At 33.1% G+C, this 21,951-nt stretch overlaps 3 protein-coding genes across 8 annotated transcripts; 1 reads left to right on the top strand and 2 right to left on the bottom strand.

Moving 5' to 3' along the window:
* The first annotated feature begins 21 nt into the window (after positions 1–21).
* On the top strand, positions 22–4,983 carry LOC120084287 (uncharacterized). Of its 5 annotated transcripts, none has more exons than XM_090316366.1 (4): positions 120–231; positions 330–739; positions 2,125–3,087; positions 3,334–3,989. In XM_090316366.1, exons 3-4 carry the CDS (start codon positions 2,138–2,140, stop codon positions 3,806–3,808), a joined length of 1,425 nt encoding a protein of 474 aa, XP_090172492.1. In that variant the 5' UTR covers positions 120–231; positions 330–739; positions 2,125–2,137; the 3' UTR covers positions 3,809–3,989. The 5 variants fall into 5 exon arrangements, with proteins under 5 accessions (XP_038896085.1, XP_090172492.1, XP_038896086.1 ...); XM_039040158.2 differs by adding an exon at positions 4,854–4,983 and having other exon boundaries at positions 178–739; positions 3,334–3,856; XM_039040160.2 differs by lacking the exon at positions 120–231 and adding an exon at positions 1,777–1,859 and having other exon boundaries at positions 491–739.
* On the bottom strand, positions 4,454–6,283 carry LOC120084328 (uncharacterized). The gene is made up of 2 exons (XM_039040161.2): positions 5,690–6,283; positions 4,454–4,753 (listed from the first exon to the last, which is right to left on the bottom strand). Exons 1-2 carry the CDS (start codon positions 6,266–6,268, stop codon positions 4,694–4,696), a joined length of 639 nt encoding a protein of 212 aa, XP_038896089.2. The 5' UTR covers positions 6,269–6,283; the 3' UTR covers positions 4,454–4,693.
* Positions 6,284–10,216: 3,933 nt separating this feature from the next.
* On the bottom strand, positions 10,217–14,630 carry LOC120080512 (cellular apoptosis susceptibility protein, putative / importin-alpha re-exporter). 2 transcript variants are annotated; one of them, XR_005482536.2, is made up of 3 exons: positions 11,393–14,578; positions 10,818–10,918; positions 10,217–10,673 (listed from the first exon to the last, which is right to left on the bottom strand). XR_005482536.2 is itself a non-coding variant. In XM_039035197.2 (2 exons), the coding sequence occupies exon 1, from the start codon at positions 14,324–14,326 to the stop codon at positions 11,393–11,395; it is 2,934 nt and encodes a 977-aa protein (XP_038891125.1). In that variant the 5' UTR covers positions 14,327–14,630; the 3' UTR covers positions 10,217–10,673. The 2 variants fall into 2 exon arrangements, 1 of the variants encoding a protein (XP_038891125.1); XM_039035197.2 differs by lacking the exon at positions 10,818–10,918 and having other exon boundaries at positions 11,393–14,630.
* Between the last annotated feature and the right edge of the window lie 7,321 nt (positions 14,631–21,951).

The raw sequence follows: 21,951 nt of genomic DNA, 5'->3' as shown, positions 1-21,951 counted from the left end.
AGTTGCGTTTCCATTAATCACAAAAACTAACACCTATGAAATTCTATCATGGTTTATTGGCCAAACCCATTTTTCCATTAAAGTTTCCTTGCAAGTCAAGATAATGATGCAAAGTCCCCAAAACCATGGGCACAACACCTTGATTGCATTTATTTTGCCTCCTCCAAATTTACTCTCAAGTCAGGTCCTTGGTTAAGAATTTCGAATTTCCGACTTTTTATTCAAAAGATGGTATGTTTTAATCAATTGAGCTCTACGCTAAATTAATCAATATGAAATTACTCTATATGTGTATATTCTTGCTCAAATCATTTTACGCAATTGGACAGATCATTTTGTAAACAATTTGGAAAACAAGAAAGAACCAAAAGAAAATGGTTTCTTAGAACAGAGGGTGGGAGGGAAATGAAAAACTGCTCCACTAGCAATTAGTGTTGGTTTTGAATGAAACGACATCGTTTTAGACCAGATTTCCGTTTCAATTTTTCTTGCTGATTAGTAAAGCGCTCCCTTCAGAAACCGACAGCAAAGAATTGATAACTGAACGAAGAAAAAGATAGAATGCAATAAAAAAAATCAGCAGAATTTGGAAGACTGACACCTCCTTTCTACAGTCTCCTTCTCACCCAGATGCGTCATCTTCTTCCTTTGGTTGCAGATTTTTTCTCCCTGGATTTTGAATCTTTTCAAGCCTTGCTTTTGACCCAGATCCTGTAATTGATTCTGTTTATTTTCCAAGGTACCCACTTGGTTTATTCCGTTCCTTATTCCGTTCTTTAGAATTTCTGAATGATTTTGGATCATAGGGTTGCTTTCATTCTGCTTTTTAGCTTGTTTCTGTTACGTGGGTTCTCTCTGTTGGTTAAAATGATTGTGTTGGTGAGTTGCTTGACTACTGGGTCATTTTTTTTTTTTACTTTGATTTTCTTGGGACTGCTAAATTTGGATCCTTTTCTTTCGTGATGTTGATTACAGCTTCCGGTTGCAAACTTGCGATTACTTTGTTCTAAAACCAATACTAAGAATTTTTTTAATTAGTTTTTGGGCTCAAGGTTAAAAATATCTTCTCCCCTGTCTTTGAATGTGTAAATATGCGCTTATAGTGGTTGCTAAGAAAGCATTTCTGTTGCAACTACTGTTCGTGGATGTTCTCTCTTGTATGTGAGTAATTCTTTCTGATTTTGAGTTGAATGCTTATGGGCGAGAAGACACAAGGGGGGCTCTGTTTTTTGCTCAAGCTTCCATTATGCTGATAAATTTAAGTGGTTCGGATAATATATTGGGTGTCTTTTCCTACCATTTTGTGCCCGAAACAAATGAATATCAAATGGGCTGAACCAATCGCATTTGGGTGTGTTAGTAGGAGGTTTGGGGAGGGTGTTCCGGTTAGCAAATTCATGTCTCAAGAACTATTGCCAATTTGTATTTGGAATTCTTGAACTGAAATCACCGTTGTGTGAACTGTGGCTTCAGATTCAGATGTATCTTCTTATTTGTGATTACTAATTAATACTATTCATTTCAAGTACAGGAGCTTGAAGTGCTATCTGATGCAGATTAGGCATGTGAATTAGCAGCAAGTTAACTTGTTCATAGATTTCCTTAATATCTTTAGAAGTTGTCGACATTTTGACTTTGTTTGAGTTCAACTTTTCTATACTATTTGTACATGCTTGCTGAAATTGAAGTTGTTCCCCTTGCTCCTTAATGTTGAAGATGAATACCTCTGTTTGTTATAATCTGATTCTTCATTAATGTGGTCTTAATCTTTTGCAGTCTAGCTGTCATGAATAACTAATCCTTTTGGAGAAAAGATGAAGAAGTAGTTGTTATCATCAGTATATTAGATTCAATATCAGGTTTAGATTTAAATGGGCATTGTACAACATGTCGTTTTCAATTGCTTAAACTGTGCTTCATATGAAACTTGAACTTCATCTTCAATTCGTTCACCTGTATTTCAGATATTAAGGTGGTGTTTTTTTTAAGGTTCTCAAGCTCTTGCATTTTTTTTTTTTTTTTTTTGTGTGTGTGTGTGTGTGGGGGGGGGGGGGTGGTTTCATGTGGACATAAATTTTGATTAAAATTGTTAACAAGTTCTGCTTTCCTGTGAATGTTCAAAAGATATAGGATTTTGATGGCAGCAGCAGAAGCAAGGGCTGCTTTTCAGAGGACAGTTAATCGTTGCTTTGTCCAAGAAGATGCCAAAAGAGCTCCCAGATTAGCTTGCTGCCAATCATCATCTTCAACATCCAAACAGGTTGATTCTGGACCTGCGAATGCAGCAGCAGATGGGCCTGATCAACCTTCGATTGGTTTTATGCCTTTTAGCAGAGCTTCCTCATATTCAAATCTGCTTCCTGACACAAAATGGTGGCTTCAGACGCAATCTAGTTATGGATACCAAAAGATTTTCACCCCAGAACACGTTAATGCTTTAGAGGCTGGCAATGAAACTTCAAAATCTGCTACTGAAAAATCATGTACTTCAAGTGATATTCATCGACCTGAAGGTGGCAATACTGTCTGTGAAATTGATGGTTTTAGCAGGTCTTCTCTAGATACTGATCATGGTGTCTCTGCTCTTTGTACAAAGAGAGTGAATAGCATTTTGAATGAAGACATAAAAACCTTGGATGGTACGGATTCTCAAGAATGTGTCGGTAGTACAGATATGAAAGCAGAATTTGAATGTTTAGATAAGGATTCTTTCAACAGCAAAACAGTTTCCAAAAATCAAGACGAGTTTTACTTCGATCCAGATTCTCCTTGGATTCAAGAGGACAAGGCTGAGCCATGGTGGTGGATAACAGATAAAGATGAATTGGCCTATTGGGTTGCGCAGAAATCTCTTGATCATATCGAGAATTGCGATCTTCCGCCTCCTAAAAAAACTTGCTTGAACTTTACGAGATACCCTTATGCTCAAAAACAATGCTATGAACATGATATAAATTTGGTATCTACCTTCGAGTCAACCCATCGAAATTGTGGATTGGATTTTTGTCGTTTTGGCAAAACACAGAGAGACCTGGGTGAATCAATTGAACAAGGAAACATGCTGCGTGGATCTCTTAGATCTTCAAGGTACTATGTAAATTCCTAGTGTATTTCTGTGAATTCCTGGTGTGCTATTTCTTTTAGTTGAAAATTCGAGTTGGCAGCTTTTGCAAGTCCATCTGATAAATGGGCATTGCCATTCTTTTATAATTTTCTAGTTAAGTTCATTAGTCTAGTTGAAAGCATAAATTGATTATCGTTTATTTTTGGTGTCTTCACATCCGAAAGCAAGGTCTTACTAAGATATAACTGAAACTGTTATGTCAAGTGCAGCTGTACAAATCCCAGCAACTTGACAAAAACAACACTAATTTCTGAGGATAATACTAGCAAAGCTGAACTAATGGATGCACTGCTACATTCTCAAACCCGTGCAAGGGAAGCCGAGATTGCAGCAAAGCGAGCTTATGCTGAGAAGGAGCACATAGTTGATCTTTTCTTCAGACAAGCATCCCAACTCTTTGCATATAAGCAATGGTTTCAACTGCTGCAGCTAGAAAGCCTGCAGATAAAGAACAACGATCAGCCCATGTCGACTCTTTTTCCTTTGGTTCTTCCATGGATGTCCTACAAGAATATGGTATCTCATAAGCGATGGCAGAGATTCAGTAGGCAGAAAAGAGTCAAGCGGGATCGGCATAGAAGTGATATTTCTACTTATGCTGTTGCTTTTGCTCTAGGATTGAGCCTGGTCAGTGCAGGTTTGCTTCTGGGGTGGACTGTAGGGTGGATGCTTCCTTCATTCTAGGCTTAGTTTGAATGAACTTCTCTTGGAAGAAAAGATCAATTGACAAGGGTACGTGCTCAATCAAATATAAGCTCCGTGTGTATCTGTGTAACATACCTTACCAATGTGTGGAATGTTGTTTGTATATATGAGGATTACATTTTAATGAAGAGAGAATCTCTCTCTCTCGTTCGATTCTCTAGCTGCTTTTTGGCTGTTCCTTTTTCATATAACTTAAAGTTCTTAGAAGGAAATTAGGAATCCACTTGCTGATGGGGCTAAAAGAGATCCGTACATTGAGAAAATTGATTTTACGATGATAGATAGTGGGATGTAACTTTGTAAAAATCCAAAAATTACTCCCAGATTTTTATCCATATGAAAGATCTAAATAGTAAATTCCATTTTGAACCTTCTTTCAGATTTTGGACTCCAGCATTGTTTTATGCATTTTAAACATGAAACAGGCTTTTTTTAATATTAAAACTCTATAACAACGTACAAGAGAGTCAGAAATGTGCACTAAAACAATATTTTATGCAATTAAAAAGTGATTCCAGACAAGCATGAAGAAGAGAACTTCGTTACCATGTACACCAATACCCACCAATCAAGATTAAGCTTGTTTTGAATGTTCTTAAAACAGTCAGAATGAAGAAACATATGGGGGACTAAGAAGATGTCTTTCCCTTCTTAAAAATGATCGAAAACAAATGATGATTCAACTCATAAATCATAAGACTCGTAACATTATTTCTGTACAAGAATGTCAAATATGATAAGTGTTAGCCATTAGCTAAAGCATAAGTCCTCCATATTACGATTATTTGATGCATTTACATTACAACAAGCTAAACTCAGTTTTATTCATAAACATTCTGATGATTGCATTACCAGTGCTCTTTCTTATGCTTTTTTGCTCTTCCATGGAATGTTGATCTGTTTAAACCCTTCGCCTATGCTTCCCTGCAATTAATTCCTCAAACAGTATTAGTTTCATTAATGATCACAAATTGTTTGGAAAGCAACAAACTCCTTTGAAGTTTTTCTTTTCATGTAAAACCAGGAAGGAAAGACTCTTCACAGAAAGCTTGGAACTGTCATTGCAGCACATGACAGAATCAAAGAGAACAGGTGATGATTTTATTACAACTTAGAAGAAAACTTTTATTTTTCTTTATGAAAACAACTTTCATTGAAAAAAAATAGAAGAACACAGACATACAAAATTCAAGCCCACAAAAAAGGGGACTCCCTTTACAACAAAAGACTCCAACTATGCAAAATCGCACCTATAAAACAATTACAAAAAGTCTTTGAAATCAAAGCTCAAAGTGAAACATGAAAGCGAATGAGAGACCATAACTCCCTAGGATCCCTTTCCACACCCCTGGACACCCTATTGTTCCGCTCACCCCACAAGACCTATAAAACCACGCACACCTCAGCAAGTGAAAGAAAACGGCCTCTCCTCAAAAGGCAGATTGAGGAAGAATTTCTCGATCATAGCACCGACGTCCCTATGATGAACATACATGATACACCATACTAAACATCCCGAAAAAAAAAATCCACACACCACCCACAAAAACACGATACAAAGAATATGGTCCAATTCTTCCTCCGCTTGAGATAAAGAATACAATAAAAAGATCTAATAAGCAAAGGCAACTCCCTCACAAGCCTATCCAATATATTAGCACGGCGTGAAGAACCTATCAAATAAAGAACCTTACATTTCTAGGGAACTTAATCCTCCAAAACAAGGGGGACGATCAACCAAACATGGAAAGAAACCTTCGTTTCTCTCATGTTTTCTTAGGGAATGTTTATGAAGTTTAAAATGTCATGATTGTTAACATATATAAAGACAGAGAAGAAGAGGGGTGGTTCTAGAATTACCCAAAAATCAGCCTTGGGTTGCAGAAGACAAGAAGAAAAGGTCCCAACTTTCTTGGTCACTGCAACTTTCATCCTTGAACTGCTTCTCTCTGCAACAATCCCATCTTCCAGAGAAGAAGGAAATACACTTCCAAAGGCAGACCCAACTTCCCCTTTGCGCCCAAAATTCAATTTTCCCAACCAACAAAACCATTCCTTCTCTATCAGTACTCCTCTCTTTCTCAAAACCATGGCTCCAAGCTGAGTTTTATGAAATCTGAATGACCCAAAACACTGCTTAGGAAACTGAAAAAACCCCTTTTGAGAAGGGATGGGAGGAGGGAGTTTTGGGATTTTGGGATCCATTAGAAACAATCTTGGTGGAAGTTCAAGGGAGTTTGTTTGAGTGGGAATGTTAGGAGAAGTGAAACAGAGCCTGGGCTTGCCAGGCTCTTCTTCCCAACGAAATGGGACTGAGACTGAGGTGTGGACTGGTGGGGTTAGCATTCCAGACCGATCTGGAGACTCCATTGCTGCAATTGCAAGTAATGGAAGCTTTGGTACTTCACTATTTCCCCATGCCTTTTCTTCACTTCCCATTTCTCCCTCTGTTTCTCTCTGTGTGTTGTGTACTGACTTGTATTTGGGGTCGGCATTTGTATGAAATAATGTGTTCATATGACTCAGCCAGAGGAAAACATATTTTCACTGAAATCTAAAAAAAACAGGTGGAATTGAATATTTTGGTCCTATAGTTTAGAGAAAGTTACCATTTAGTTCCATGGTTTGATAAAATTTTTATAAATAATCCTACCTTATGAACATTTATGATAATTTTATCAAATCATAGAGGCTATTTGTAATATCGAAATATATAGACTAAATTCTAATTTTCATCTTAAATTGTAATTTAATAAACAAGAATACTACTTTTTGGGTGGTTTTTTCCTGATTATTTTTTCTCTGTTTTGTTTTGGAACAGTGGAAGGTAGGGATTTAAACTTATAATCACAATAATATTAATGGTTTCATTTATTGTATCCTCGTTCTTTTGTTATTTTTATGGACCCTATAGGTAATATGATGTTGTATTTTGAATTTTTTAAAAAGAATTTAATAAGAAAATCGTTCATTGTTAGGATTTTATACATTTGTTCTAAGAAGAAGAAGAAAAAAAAAAAAACAAAACAAAACAAAAAAAACAAAACAAAACAAAACAAAAAAAAAAAAAAAAAAAAAAAAACAAAACTTCTGTGCATTCCTTGAACAATTACAATTTTCCCGATTAAGTCTAAACTTTTGTGCATTCCTTATCCAATTGTGGAAGAAAAAACTTTCGACTCAATTATTTAATTACAATTTGTCATCGTTACAAACTCTTTCAAAAGTTTCAAATTTTTATATACACAATTGAAGACGACAAAATTTAAAATAAAATAAAATAAATTAATTAATTAATTAATTAATTAATTTTTTTTTAAAAAAAAAAAAAAAAAAAAAAAAAAAAAAAAAAAAGACATGTTGAACATCCCATCCGAACCAAAGTTTACTGATGAAAGAAGTAAAAAATAAATCTGGTGCAATTATGCCAACATTAAAGCATGTACTCCACAATTATGCATGTTTGAAACTGAAATAATACTAAGTTGAATCTATCATCAACTTAAATATAGTTCAACTGACATGAACTTATAATATCAATTTGGAAGACAAGGTCGGAAGTTTGATTCCCACCTTATATATTATTTAAAAAATGTCAAAAAAAAAAAAAATCTAACTTCATTTGTAGGGTAGTAGTGGTACTGTCTCAGGAAAAAAAATGTATGACATGGCTGTAATTTTAAAGTTCTTTTTTAACCAAAAAAGAAAAGAGAAACACCCATTTAAATTATGGGGTAGTTGTAAAAAGAAGAATAATCTATAGCAGTTATATATATATAGCAGGGTAAAGATTATATTTGCAATATTGAAAATAATTTGGAATTATTGCAATTATCCATTGCATTTTTCTTCAATTGCTATCTATTTGGTCAGTCTTAAAGAAGGCAATAAACAATGGAGAAGTGAAAATCTAGTTGGGTATGATACCTAATTTGTTCTATTATTTTTGTATTATTGAAGTTTAGTTGGAGAATTTTCATTACTATTGGTTACTTAACTTTGGCTGTCTTTTTTCTCTTTAGATAGTAAGTCTACAATATAATTATGAGTCAAGAGCTAAAATTACTTTGAATAACAAAACCACTGAAAATATTTATAAATATAACAAAATATGATATACACATATGATAATTTATCATGGTAGTAAATGGACTACACACGTATGCACACATGCATATATATATATGTATGAATTGTCTAAACCAACGGTTAATATTGCAAAATTTAACTTCAAAATTAAAAAGTACTAATAAACATAGCCAAAGAGTTGAAAAATGATGGAAAGACTAAATTAAGAAATATACCTATGAACTTTTTTATTTATTTATTTTTTTCCAGAAATTGCAACATCATCTTGGACCTTTCACAAACATTTCAAAATTAACACTGAAATCAATATTTTTTAGAATATTAGGCCAAAAACTTCAAATCTTGAACAATATGATTGTAAAGGTGACCTGAAACGAAAATTGGTATTCAGATATCATCGCCACATTGTTAGAATAGTTTTGAGATACTTATAAAAGATCAAAAATAATAATACAACTTTCAAAAGAATATTAATATTTTTTAAATAAAAGGCAAAGTTTGAGAGTTGGTGTTCTCTTAAAAGAAAAATAATAATAATAATATAAACATTTCTTTACAATGTATAGGGAAAAGGGTAATACTTGCATCCCAAGATACACTCATCTCTATGCTTTCCTCTCCTATTACTCACACCAAAAAAATAATTAAAATTTTTAAGAATAAATAAAAGTAGTTTGCCACATGTCAAATTATAATAGGACAATTTATAATTTGATGAGATATACAAAGATGGGTACTCTGGAAAATGCACCCAAGTATCTGTTTTTATTGAAAATACTGTCCATGAAGTAACAAAGGAGAGGTAGAGAGAGAAGTAAAAAGTCAAACTCGTTGGTGAGTTCATCCAATGAGATGATAGAATGGAAGTAAGATTGGTGGTCTCGGATGCACTTGATCATTGCCTTCCCTTCTAGGATGGGATAGTTTAATTTTTGGAAGATGGTTCCAAATAAGTCCTTTCCCATTACATTCCCCCATGGGATTCCTCAATTTCCCTTTGTTTTCTTCAACACTTTCCTTAAATTTGGCATAAAAAAACATATATAGTATTTTAAAAGAACAAATCAATTTTGTAAAAAAATACATTTAAAATGTGACTTTATATGAAACTTTGTTAAAAGTAGATGATAAAACATATTTTAAAAAATATTTAAAAGTGAACATGAAATAAATGTAGATAATGCAATTCATATGACGTATACAATATTATAAAGTATAAACGTAATAGAAAAGTTCTATGATTACATTACTTTTTCATTCTACCAATGTTATTTGTTGGTCATATTGAAGACTTGTCCTTCAAATGGGTTATATGACTATATCAAACTCAAATTACTAGTAAAATCTAAATTTATACCAAAGAAACAAATTCATAGGGTATTTCAATTTCACCTAAAATGGAGTACAAATAAATGAATGGATGTTGGATAATTGATGTGCCCATACTTCCAATAATTGAAACATAAGATCACTATTATACACAATAAGTACTTAAACAGTGATGAAACAATAATTTGCCCTAATTTCTGCTGTAATGTTTGGCAGATTCTAATTAAATCCTCACCAATACTATACTGTTGGAAGAAAGAGAGGTAATATTCATTTTAGTGATTACAATGTTACTTATCTTTCCCATACTTTATCTGACAACTTTTTTATTTTCTTAAGAACAATTCGTATTTATTTAGTCTCTAAACTTTTAGTTTTGTCTATTTAATAAATTCATGACATGTCCAAAATTTATCACAAAAAAAAAAGGAATGAAACTAATCTATTAGATCTAGCATTGTCTATAAATTTTCTGAACTCGTCAAACATGTCAATGATTTAATAAGCACATAATTGAAAATTTAATAACTTACTAGACTAAATTTAAAGACCTATTAGACATTTTTAAAATTTTGAAGATCTAATAGATACAAAATTAAAAATTCACAAACCTAATAGACATTTTTTAGGTGCCTTTGGAACAAGGAGTGGAATTGTGAACTCTAAGAAGTTGCGAGGCCAGAAGAGTTATACTCTTAGGACCCACAATATAATGAGTTGTATAAAATTGATGTTTTTAAGCTGTAAGGCCCATGAACTCCTTAGCCAAACAAGGAATGAAGTTTACCTCCAACTCCTTGGGCAGAATCAAATAAGTATAAACTGACAGTTCAGAGACTAAAACGTGGAACTTGACCTTTTGTATTCTCATAGCATCAAACAACCAAAACTGTGAGTACGTTTATCACCAAAAGAAAATTGCAGACGAAAACATGAAAGTTCTAAACAGTAATATTTTTACACCAGCCGTAGCCACAATAACCAACTGATATATAAACTTGCAGTTGAATATCACAGCAATGAGATACAAGTGCTTACATGTGATGTCAAAATGACAAAGGAAATTTCAGAGGAGGAGCAAAAGAGAGAGCAGAAACTCGATGCCATATTACAACTCTTGGACCGCAATGAACCATCTATAAATTTGCTCATTCAAATGCATGCACAAAATGACAGACAGGTAAACATGACGACATAAAAGAAGATGAAAGCGATGGAACTCTTGTACCAAAACTTGGTAAACTGTGTTTGATGGCCTCACCTGCCAACTGGAAATAGCAGAATCTTCCACATCATTACCACAATTGTAGAAGCCAGCAATGATCTGAAATTTGAATTAGGCCACCAAGTGGGAACAACACCAAGAGATAAATATGATTAAAGATTAACTTCTCCACAAAAACCTGCTTCAATTCAGCACAAAATCCTGAAAGGTTGCAGGGGTACAAGATTAGATACAAGGTGGTGATGTTAACACTTTGAGATTAAGAACATAAATAAAAACATATCAAATCGGCTAAATAAAGATACATAAGTAGGCAGTTAAGCATTTGATTGGTGTCATCTTCACCTTCAAAACAAAAGGTGTCCATAAATGTCGTTAAGTTTGAACGTTAGCCATCGAGAGTAAATTGATTCCCATTTAGAACTTGCTATTGCTTCTTTTTACACCTGATAAAATTCTCATCCAACAGACAAGTCCCAACTAATTGAATATCTTGAGCAACAAATAAATAATATTCATTCCCACATCCCAAACAGGTCGCTAGATTTTGTAAAGATACCGAAATCAACAGATGTAATATAGAAAACGTGATGACCCATTCATGAAATATTCCCAACTTCAAAAAAAAATTAGAGAATCATAGATCAATCAATATTAAAGAATAAATATGCCATGTACGACCAAAGAAATATGCTCAACATTAACAAGCATGAGATGCAAATGAACGGCAAGGTTTAAGGAGTACATATAAGTTCACCTTTTACATAGCTAATTTACATCCATTTGGATGTAACACGAATAATGTAAAAACGCAGGCATGACATATAAAGTCATTATCAATCTCAACCAATAGAATTCAAATAAAAGATACAAACTTCACATGCGAAAATATATATATATATACGGGAATGACAACTTACTCAAGCAATTGGGCAATTATAAGATCTGCAAAACTGGAGCAATGCAGACTGATTTGTAGGGTCAAGATACTGACTGATGACTTGGGGATATCTCCCAGGAGAAAGACTAGAAAGCTTTGACAAAGATGCTACCAGAAATTGCTTCGGATCCTTAATATCTTTCAGAGGATCATCCTCCTTCTTCCCTGCATTGTATAGCCGAACAAAGCTTGCACTATAACCAGCATTTTCAGAAATATCAGGCATATCTGGTTCCTCATCAACCCTCTCCTGTTCAGGTCGAGAAAGAAGGGTAACAATGCTATCCAGCATTTTCCCCCAGTCTTCAACAAATGCAGGATCCAAAAGTGCTGGACACTCACAGATAAGTCTGGTTGAAGCAACTGCAGTTAACTTAAGTTCAATGGCCCCAGTTATCAGTTTAAGATTAGGTATCCAAAACTGCCTCAAGATTTGGATAAATATGCCATTCTGAACACTGTTGATGGTATCCAAAAGATTTTTGTGACCATTTTTAACAAGAAAAAGGGACATGAATATCAAAAGTGACTTAATGAACTTTACTGTCCGTCTACTTTGGAGCTGTCCAAAAAGAACAGCCCAGATATGGCCAATGTACTGTTCAATCACACTATATTCAAGAGAATCAATAACAGTGTTGAGCACATAAAAGCCTTGCTCTGCAGTGCTTGGAGATGAGACTAGATTACTAAATATTCCAAGAACTTGGCTCAGGCGCCCACCTTGATTAAGTTCATGAGGTGCCTTCTGAAGGAAGGCCTGAAGTAACCGTACAAGTGCTGGGACATTAGAGGCTCTTTTCCAAGATTCAGGTGACAATAAGATCTCAAAGATCTGCATGTAGCTTGTTGGAATAGGAGGATTATTCAATTCAACAAGCTGCGCTAACAGTTGAAAAGCATAAGGGAAGAACTCCGTAACATCGTTGGCCAGTATCATTTGAAGGCTGGGAAATAGGCTTGCCTCAAAAGCTGATATTAAAGAGGGATCCCTTTCGCAAGCCCTTCTAATCAGAAGGGCCACAGATTCAAACATATAGTGGTTAAAAACAGGATTTTTGGGGTTTCTACACACTTCATTTAAAATAGACGTCAACCCAGCAATGCACGGTCCTGCAACCTCACGAGGTATGTCAGCAACTCCAAGAACTCTCATTATACACTTCATAATGTATTGGTTCTCCTCGGATTCAGGAAACTTAAAGGCATTAAAGAGTTTAGTCATCATCTCAGGAAAAATTGGAGCAATATCCATAGAGTTATACCTGGCCATACCTGAATCCTCCTTGACCAGCAATAATTTTTCAATACAAATTGCAGCATAGGAATGAACCACGTTTGACTCAGAACCAAGAAACCGAACCAAATCAGGAAACATTTGTAATGCAATAGGTTTAGATATCAGATTACGGAACACAGCAAAGAACTTGAGCGCGCCCGCCTTGAGCATTGGTAGACCATTAACATCAGAATTTTTCAATTCTGGAATGATTACTGAAGCAAAGAAATTCTGAACATCTACAAGATCAGTTGAAACAGAAGAGCCCCCAGCTTTCTTTGTGGCAAGTGCGACAACCAAATATATCGCACAATCTTTATCTTTCCAATTCAGAGCAGGATTTAGCCCAAATGAATTTAGTAAGTTTTGTATCTGAGAGGATACCATGTCTGTCACCTGCGTTTTGTAATTGGTTGCAATTCCTTTGAGAAGCTCGCAAGCTATCCTCCTCCTAGTATCCAGATCACTACCTTCCATGTCCCTCCTAATGAACTCGACATAGTTCATTTCAAATAGTTCCTCATCTTCATCCCTCAGCCTTACATTGGGAATTACTATGCTCTTACAAATCTCAGGTATCACTCCCTCGCCTGCAAATAAAGTGTGGTGTACACTTGTGCTAACAGTAGTCAAAAACTTCATCGCTGTAACAGCCAGCTGGTCTCGGCTTGATGACTGAGATACGTTCCCAAGTAAGCCCCACACGGCTAGAGCAAAATCGTTCAAGTACCCCTGAAACTCTTCTTCATTCTTTTCCATATAAAGATTAATATTCTCGCAAACTGCAGCACGAAGCTCATCAACTAGAGCAAGCCCATCAGTGCCACTATTTTCGAGTGCAGGATAATTCATAGTTAGATATTTCCGGAATTCACCCATCCATTCTTTCATATGATCCTCAAAAAACTCAGGAAGCTCTTGAAAATTCAACGAGAAAAATATTCTACAACAAAGCCTCTGGGACTCGAACAGGGGCCGGAAGGTGGCCGCCAATGCGCCCGAGTTCAACGTAGAATCAATTAGAGCAGCAGTTTTGAGAAAAATTTCTAATAAGGGTGCCGCAAAATTGTCCAGACAATACTTCAAGTCAAGCAAAAGATCATTGGTTTTATATTGGTACCTAAACTTTTTAAATATAGAGTTTGCAGTGCCAAGAATACCGTTAACAGATACATAATCGGAAGCCTGAGACGCCTTCTGCAGACTTACAACGAGCTCCGGGAGCAAGGAAGGCCACGATTTCGGGAAGTCGTGTTTGCTGATCAAAGCCAAAGCCTCGCTCAGCTGACTCTGGATTCGCTGAGTGGAAGAGAGCATGAGCGGGACAATTAGGGCTTTGATTTGGTCCTTCTCAGAGTCGGGAATCGGACCCAGAGGAGAGGCATTTGACTCGTCCGGCGCCCCAGGTGCCCATCGGACCCGTAAATGGTTTTTGAAATTGACAGCGGCGGCTTGACGGATCTGCTCATCGACGGATGGTTCGGCGACGAGACGAAGAACAGCAAGACCGTAGTTGGGACGGTCGGCGGCTTCGGCAAGGGAGGCTTCAGCACGGCGGCGGGGCTCGGGGGCTGGAGAGAGAGTGTGAAGAAAACACTGAGAGAGGAGCTGTAGGGTTTCTGGGTTCCACTCCATTTAGCATAAAAGATGAATGGGGAACCCAAATCGAGAGGTGAGATTGGTTTGAGATGGGATTTCTGAAGCAGATTGGTGAATTTGAGAGTGATGATTCAATCGTTGAGAGGAAGAGAGCCAATTTTGAAAGGGAGGGCGAAATCGAAGAGAGGCCAAAGGGGCCGTTTCGTTTCGGAGGAGGGAAAGTTTCAAGTATTGTGGGCTGGGTTTTAGAGGTTTTTCTTCTTCAAACAACCAACCAGCAATCTTTATGCTAATACCTTCATTTTTAAAATACTTTCAACAATTACACCCATTTTCCATTGTAAAAGAAAATACTTTACATTGAACATTGTTTTTTTATCCCTGGTTGCTCTTCGCTCTTTTAGGGGCGTTTGGCGCACAAAGTTGAGTTGAATTGAGTTGTTAATTATTATAGGAAGAGAGTAATTGAAGAAATGTGAAATGTGAGTTAACGCAAATAACAAGGTAATAAACCTCTTTAACAATTAGTGAACAAAATGGTGAATGGGTTTTTTTCACCAACCCAACTTCGGAGGCCAAACACTCTTAATAGCGGTAAACACTCGACGTTCCATCATAGATCCTAACTTTGGTTACTAAAAATTGTCGAACTCTTTTATACTATAGAGGTGATTTCTCCATACTAATTCAACTACAGAGTACTCATCCATTCGAATTACGCACTATTCATCTGAAGGCTCAATTATGAAAGGATGCTCTGGTCATGACTATAGGCTCCCAACAGAACATGGTTCCGATATTAATTTGTTACGGACGATGGACCTCCAGATATCTTCACATTTTGTTCACTTTGGACATAACCCTCGTGACTTTACTTTTGGTTTTATCCTAAAAGGTCACATACCCTTGGAAATAGTTATCATCTCTTGTAAACTCATGATTATCTCTTTATTTAACCAACGTGAGACTTCGACTACATTCCCACTAATATTCGAAAGTCAAATAGTTATCTAGTAGGTCTAGTTTTTTTTTTAAAAAAAAAAAAAACCCAATTTGTGTATATTCTATTATTCTTTAAAAACAACTGTCTGTTCGACTTTTTATAAGTTTAAATTTTTATTTATTTTTTATTTTTTATTTTGTCCTTAGAAAAGAAATTATAATTTTCTTGAATAATGCTTTTTTAACCTACTTTGGTCGACAGTCTCCTATCAAAAAACCAAAAGTCCACACCATTTGAATTATCTTAATTAAAAAGTACCCTCTAGTCGTTACATTAGCTAGGAGATAAGTTTTCGAATCTTTAATATTTTAATCTATGTGAAATTCAATGATGATACATTGTTGCCTACAATAAATTAGAGGTATTTTTTATGTCCATATTTATCTTGTATAAATTTTTATTCAATATTTACCTTTTTGAAATAATTTTTTCAACATTTTTATGATGAATGAATGTGACGGATGAATGTACGATAACTAATGATCTTTTTTTTCCTTTCACTTGAACATTTATAAGAAAAATTGTCTTATAAGAAGATTGTATATATCATGATTGTCGCTAGATGCACTCATACACTGGTTACATTGAAATATTTATTATGTTGGCACGATCTTAATATTCTTTTTCTTATTTATTAGTTGTTTCAATAAAATAATTACTAATTCAATATATTTTTGTTGCTCTATTAGAATGTTTACTCCTGAATATTAATGTATTTGACATGATGGGATAAAAATACTAATTATCCTAAAATTCCATCATTTTTTTTAATAGAAAAACTAAGTATATAATTAGGAAAAAAACACTTCCAATATAAATTAATGGAAATTTTGAAATAAGATGGGGTGAGACCGGGCCGGCCCATAACAATTATAATCCTCATTTCCTCCCAGATGGGCCAATATTTTAATTGGGCCGACCAGTTTACTATACGATCCACAATGTACTGAATAAATGGGCCCAGCCTCCAGGCCCGATAATGGCTTGGATAGGCAATCTATAACTGAGCTATCCAAACCCAGAGGCCCGATCCGCACGCTTTTACCCACACACTGGACCGAAGATCCTGGTTGCATTTTTTGGGCCTTACGAAGCATTGGCCGGCCCAGTACAATTTAAACGAGTTAAAAATAATAGTTTGGTGTATATATATATATACTCCTCCCAATGATAATTTCAACTTCCCTAGAGGGATTGAAATAATTTTCCATTTTTCTGACAAAACAAAATATGTTATATTTCTTCCGTAAATTTTTCTGTTGGGCTTTACTTTTAAAAATAATAATAATAAATATTACTCCAAAATATGTATTTTTTATTTAGAAAATTGAAATCGAGGGACTATCTATTCTTTGAAAAGATAGATAATTGGAATCAAGATGTCCACGTCATGAGACTCTTAGATACCCACCAAACAAATCACAAATGTATTATTAGCATAAGAAACTTAAAAATTATTTTAAGAAAGCAAATTAATGAATTTAAAATATAACAAATTAGTAAATATGATATGTATCGGTCGTGAAAGGAAGTTGGGTGGCGGTGGGCGCGGCGGCGGGTGTGTTATGTCGGAGTTATAAGAAACAGAAAAGGTGTGGGTGGATTTGAGAAATTGAAAATAAAAGGCGGAGGAAAATGATATTAAAATAATAATTTTTTAAAAAAAACTATATGACAAAGAGGTGACGTAAGCGTAGTGTGGGGTCCACCTTCGTTAATCACCATCTTAACCACGCAACCTCGCACGTCCTCTCCTACTTCTACCACGTGAACCGCGTGGTCTTTTTCTTATCCCCAAAAAAGAAGAAAAAAACAATAATTAATAATAATAACTCCATTTTTCCTTTTAAAAAAAACATTGGTTTCGTTGTGTATTTAAATTATTAATTATTTTTTCGTATTTAATTTCTTAAATTAATATTTTTTTCGTTGTTTTTTTTTTCTTTTTTACCAAACGTTCTTTTTGGTTGATTCATAAGATTGGCATTGCCTTTTGTCTATTTAATCCTTTTTAGTTTAACCATTTCTGATACCATAATTTCATGTCTAATAAAACTTTATCACTTATATTACGACTTATTATCGTTGGTTAAAATTTATAATTAGTAGTTTTTTAAACAAATGATATATGGCTCTGACATAAATTACATCATTTCACGTGAAAAAAATGGTTATGAAAATTTGAATTTCCAACCTCGTAAGATAAAATAGACATTAATTATTGTTAAATTGTGATTGTTTTAGTTGTCTAATACAATAATCTTGTTAGATATTGTATTATGAGGTATTTAACATGATATATCTCGAAGACAAACACTAGAATGGTAAAATTGTATGAAAGAAACAACATGAATTAAGACCACGTGTTATTACCCTGAAAATGCTATCTATCAATAATAATATGTAAAGTGCATCCTAATTGATTACAACTGTAATAAAATGTGTGGCTCACTTCCAAAACTGCAATCAACAAACACAATTTGATTGCAGAGGGATGGTCAATCCAATTGCGATTGAAAATTACATGAGACCTACTATCTTTTTCTAAATACTTTTGAACGATTTTTCAATTCTTTTCCCTAATATACCCTTATTGTTACAATATGAGAATTACGAATTTGTCACAATTACCGTTACTATTACATATATTATTACCAATTATCCTAAACAGTAATAATAACGGCCAAAATATATTATTAATTCAATTACAAGCGTAAATTAAACAACTCCGATTGTAATTAGATTGCATTTGCAAAATATCTAATTAAACGTGATCAAGAGTAATCTAATTATGTTTACAATTGAGGTTTATTACGATTGATTTGTCGATAGAATTCTATTATGATTAGACTAATTTTAATAATGAATTAGTATACATGACCTTATTATATTAAGACTTATCAGATAAACATTTTAAAAATAAAAAATAAAAAATAAAAAATAAAAGTAATAATAACAAAAAGAAAGAAAAAAGATAAAATCGTATTATTCGAAGCAAATAAATTTCTCCTTTAAAGAAAAAAGGAAATGACGTATTATTAGAAACCGAAACAAATAAATTCCTGCTTTAGGTTCATATATTGTCATGGGTAAAGCTTATCGGGTAAAGACATTTATAATAATAATAATAATAATTAAAAGAAAAAAAAAATCTGAAACAAATAAATTTCTGCTTTAAAGAAAAAAGATGGAGAATCGAAAAAAAATATAAAATTAAAATGGAAAACCATAGTACAAAATACAAACTGATGTGCATCACTCTTTTTTAAAAATAAATAAATAAAAGGTGCACCATGTAATTAAGGGTGGGGCCAGGGTTTGTTTTTATCCGTTGCGTAGCACGTGAAGGGGCAGTTGGTTTTATTTGGGCGCTCACGCTTTAACTCTTTAAACCAACCGCACCGCACCCCAAAAAAATCCTTAAACTACCCCATTCCTCCAATCACTATCCGAAACGTGTCCTCCTCATTATCTCTAATCCTCCCCTTTCCTTTCTTTCTTTATTTTTATTTTTATTTTTCCAAAAAAAGAAAAAGGCATTTGCTTTCATTTTTCTCTCTGCTAATAATTAAATTGTTACATCATTTTGATACTTATCAGTTATTATTGGTTTTTTTTTTCTTTTAAAAAAAGTTATCGTCAATTAAATAAATTTTGATATTTTATTTTCTTCCATTCAAATTATTATTACTATTTAATTAATTTTTATAAGTATTAACTTTGGTTTCTACTTTAGTTTCTATTTGATCTTTAGATTTTAAAATGTCACACATTTAGTCAGTAAATTTTGAGTTCTATTTCTATTTAATTCCTAAATTTCAAAATGTTATAATTTTAAACATGATAATTGAGTTTTGTTTCAATTTGGTCTCTATGTTTCAATATTTTAGATTTTTTACCTCGATTTTCGTTAAATACTAGATTTCAATCATTAACGTTAACTTCTATTAATTAATTAAAAATAATTGGGATGTGAAATTTTAAATGTGATAAGAATAGTGAGACTTGATTAATTTCAAATATTTTAACAATTTTTAATTTATTGATATAAATTCATTCTAAAAACGAAAAGTGAGTATTTAACAAACAAAAAAAAATCGGATTTAAAAATGTAAATCTTGAAACATATGGACCAAATTGAAGCATAACTCATGGGGTAAAATTGTAGCATTTCGAAACTTAGATACTAAATTGAAATCAGAGACTAAATGTATAACATTTTGAAATATTGGAAATGAATAGAAACTAAATCCAAAATCTATGAATGAAAAAGATAATATTATTTTAAAAAAATCAATGTTATCAATTAAATAAATGAGAATATATTCACGTATTTTATATTATTCTATGAAAATTATTATAACTATTTAATTAATTGTTGTAAATATTAAATATGATATTTATTGAAAATATATAGACTATAATTAGAAAATTTAAAATATAAAAATTAAAGTTGAACAAATTTCAAAATATAAAGATTAAAAATCCTAATTAAATTTTATCTTAAAATATAGCTTACAAAGTTCTCTCATGTCTATAATGTGAATGACCTGAGATAAGCATTGGTTGCTTTACTTTCATGAGGTTATATTTATAATATATAGGCTTTTGTCTGAGACTCATAGACACGTGATTGAAATGACTCACACAACTTTTTTGTTTTTGCATATAATCTCGAAAATTATCAATTTATTCTCTTAAATTTTTAAGGGTATATTAATTTAAATACCAAATTAATAATTATATAAATTTAAATATTAAATTTTTATAAATATATCAATTTATATATTTGTCGTAAAACTTATAATTATATTAATTAAACCACTAAACTTTTATAAATTAATCCATTTAAATTCTTAGACAATTTTTCTTTAAAAATCATCCATGCATTTACTCTTGTCACTTTTGTAAATTGACATTTACAAGAGTTTACACAGGCTCAAGAATGAATACAATGACAATTTTCAAAGGTAATCACGATGAAATGTCTAGAGTGATTGACTTATAAAAATTTAGGCGCTTAATTTATTTAAATTATAAGTTTCCCGCAATCTGAATGTGTAGATTGTTATCCTTATGAGAGTTCGATATAATTATCGGTTCAGATTTTAATTGATGCAGCTCCAAAGTTTAGGACAATAAATTGATATTCGTCATATGATTTAACACGTTTTGAGATTTATAATTTTATGAAGATGGCGAGATAAATTTGTTCGTGATGAATTTTGTGGATAGACGTAAAAGTTTTTGCATTAGAAGTTCAATTAATATGGGCTTGGAATTCTTGTGTTTGGCTTTCCATAATTGGAAAAAAAAATACTACGAGGATGAATACAAACAGCAGGTTATATGAATGTTAGTTGAGTCTATTATTGAATTTGACTTTGTACCATATATTAAACAATGAAATCTCACGTGGATCCATGTACATTTAAAATTTTACTCTAGGAAATAAACAACTTTATATTGCTTTACAAGCATTCTTTAAAATATATATTATTATTACATTGTGTGATAAAAAAAAGAAATAGATGGACAGATATTAATTATTAAAAACAAGTCAGTTAAATTAATTACAATAAAGAAAGCCCACAAGTTGATTTTATGAACTTAAATTTGAAATTTGATTTTAATTTAGTCGTTACAATTTTAATTTTAATTTTTGGGTATTATTTCACAATTTGATACATAGATTTTAAAAATTTACGTTTCAACTTTGATTTTTTTTTTTTTCTAATTATTCACCTCCCGTCTTCAGTATTAAAGCCTATTTATTCATTTAAAGGATTATAATTAAATTTCACTATTTTTTATGTCTATTAAAAATAAACTTGAAATTAAATTTTATATTGATTTAAAATCAATTAATAAATATTAACACTAATAATTGACACGGAATATTTAACAAAACAAAATTGAGATTAAGAGATTAAATTAACGATCAAATTAAAGAAAAACTCGAGTCTCAAAGACTGATTGGTAGCATTTTGAAGCTTATATACTAAATTAAAGTCAAGCTCGAAATTTAACAAGTAAATGCGTAACATTTGAAATCTAATGACCAGATGGAAATTGACTCAAACCTATGGAACAAAAAAATGTTTTTCCTTATTTTTTTCCCTCTTGATTTTACGTTATAACTCTTCAAGTCTCCAAACACCACTACAAGAAATTTGACTTCTCCCGACATCACATTTTCGTCGGAAAAGTGTGTAAACCTTGTCGGGAGAGCCTCTCCCGACGAATAAACGATCGTCGGAAGTTCGATTGGGAGAAACCCGTCAGGAGAGGTCCGATGCACTTTAAAAGGGCGTCGGGAGTTATGGGGGAACTCCCGACGCGCGTATAATGTGTCGGGAGTTCCCCCAATAACACCCGACGCCATTTTAAAGTGTGTCGGGAGATCCCGAACTCCCAATGGTTGTTCTATGCGTCCGAAGTTCCCGAACTCCGACGATTTTATTTAAAGCGTCGGGAGATACAAGAACTCCTGACACAGTAATATATGCGTGGAGAGTATTAAAATTTAATCTTGTTTATAATTTTTTAAAATTTGATCTGAAAACCCGTAAAACATATTAAACCAAATAAAGATTCACATAATTAAAAAACGAAAATGAAGTCTATATTATAACAAGTAAATAAAAAATCACAATAT

Source organism: Benincasa hispida, chromosome 1 (genome assembly GCF_027475165.1).
Source record: "Benincasa hispida cultivar pf3 chromosome 1, pf3_genome.v1.1, whole genome shotgun sequence".
Lineage (NCBI taxonomy): Eukaryota > Viridiplantae > Streptophyta > Magnoliopsida > Cucurbitales > Cucurbitaceae > Benincasa > Benincasa hispida.
Note: the sequence above shows the minus strand (reverse complement) of the source record. Positions and strands in the feature narration are given on the sequence as shown.

Excerpts from the sequence above, each read along its gene's own strand:
- LOC120084287 (XM_039040158.2), top strand. The coding sequence starts at position 2,138 with ATGGCAGCAGCAGAAGCAAGGGCTGCTTTTCAGAGGACAGTTAATCGT. Across the intron at positions 3,088-3,333 it reads GGATCTCTTAGATCTTCAAG|CTGTACAAATCCCAGCAACT; the intron begins GTACTATGTAAA and ends TGTCAAGTGCAG.
- LOC120080512 (XM_039035197.2), bottom strand. The coding sequence starts at position 14,326 with ATGGAGTGGAACCCAGAAACCCTACAGCTCCTCTCTCAGTGTTTTCTT.
- LOC120084328 (XM_039040161.2), bottom strand. The coding sequence starts at position 6,268 with ATGGGAAGTGAAGAAAAGGCATGGGGAAATAGTGAAGTACCAAAGCTT. Across the intron at positions 4,754-5,689 it reads AACCCAAGGCTGATTTTTGG|GGAAGCATAGGCGAAGGGTT; the intron begins GTAATTCTAGAA and ends AATTAATTGCAG.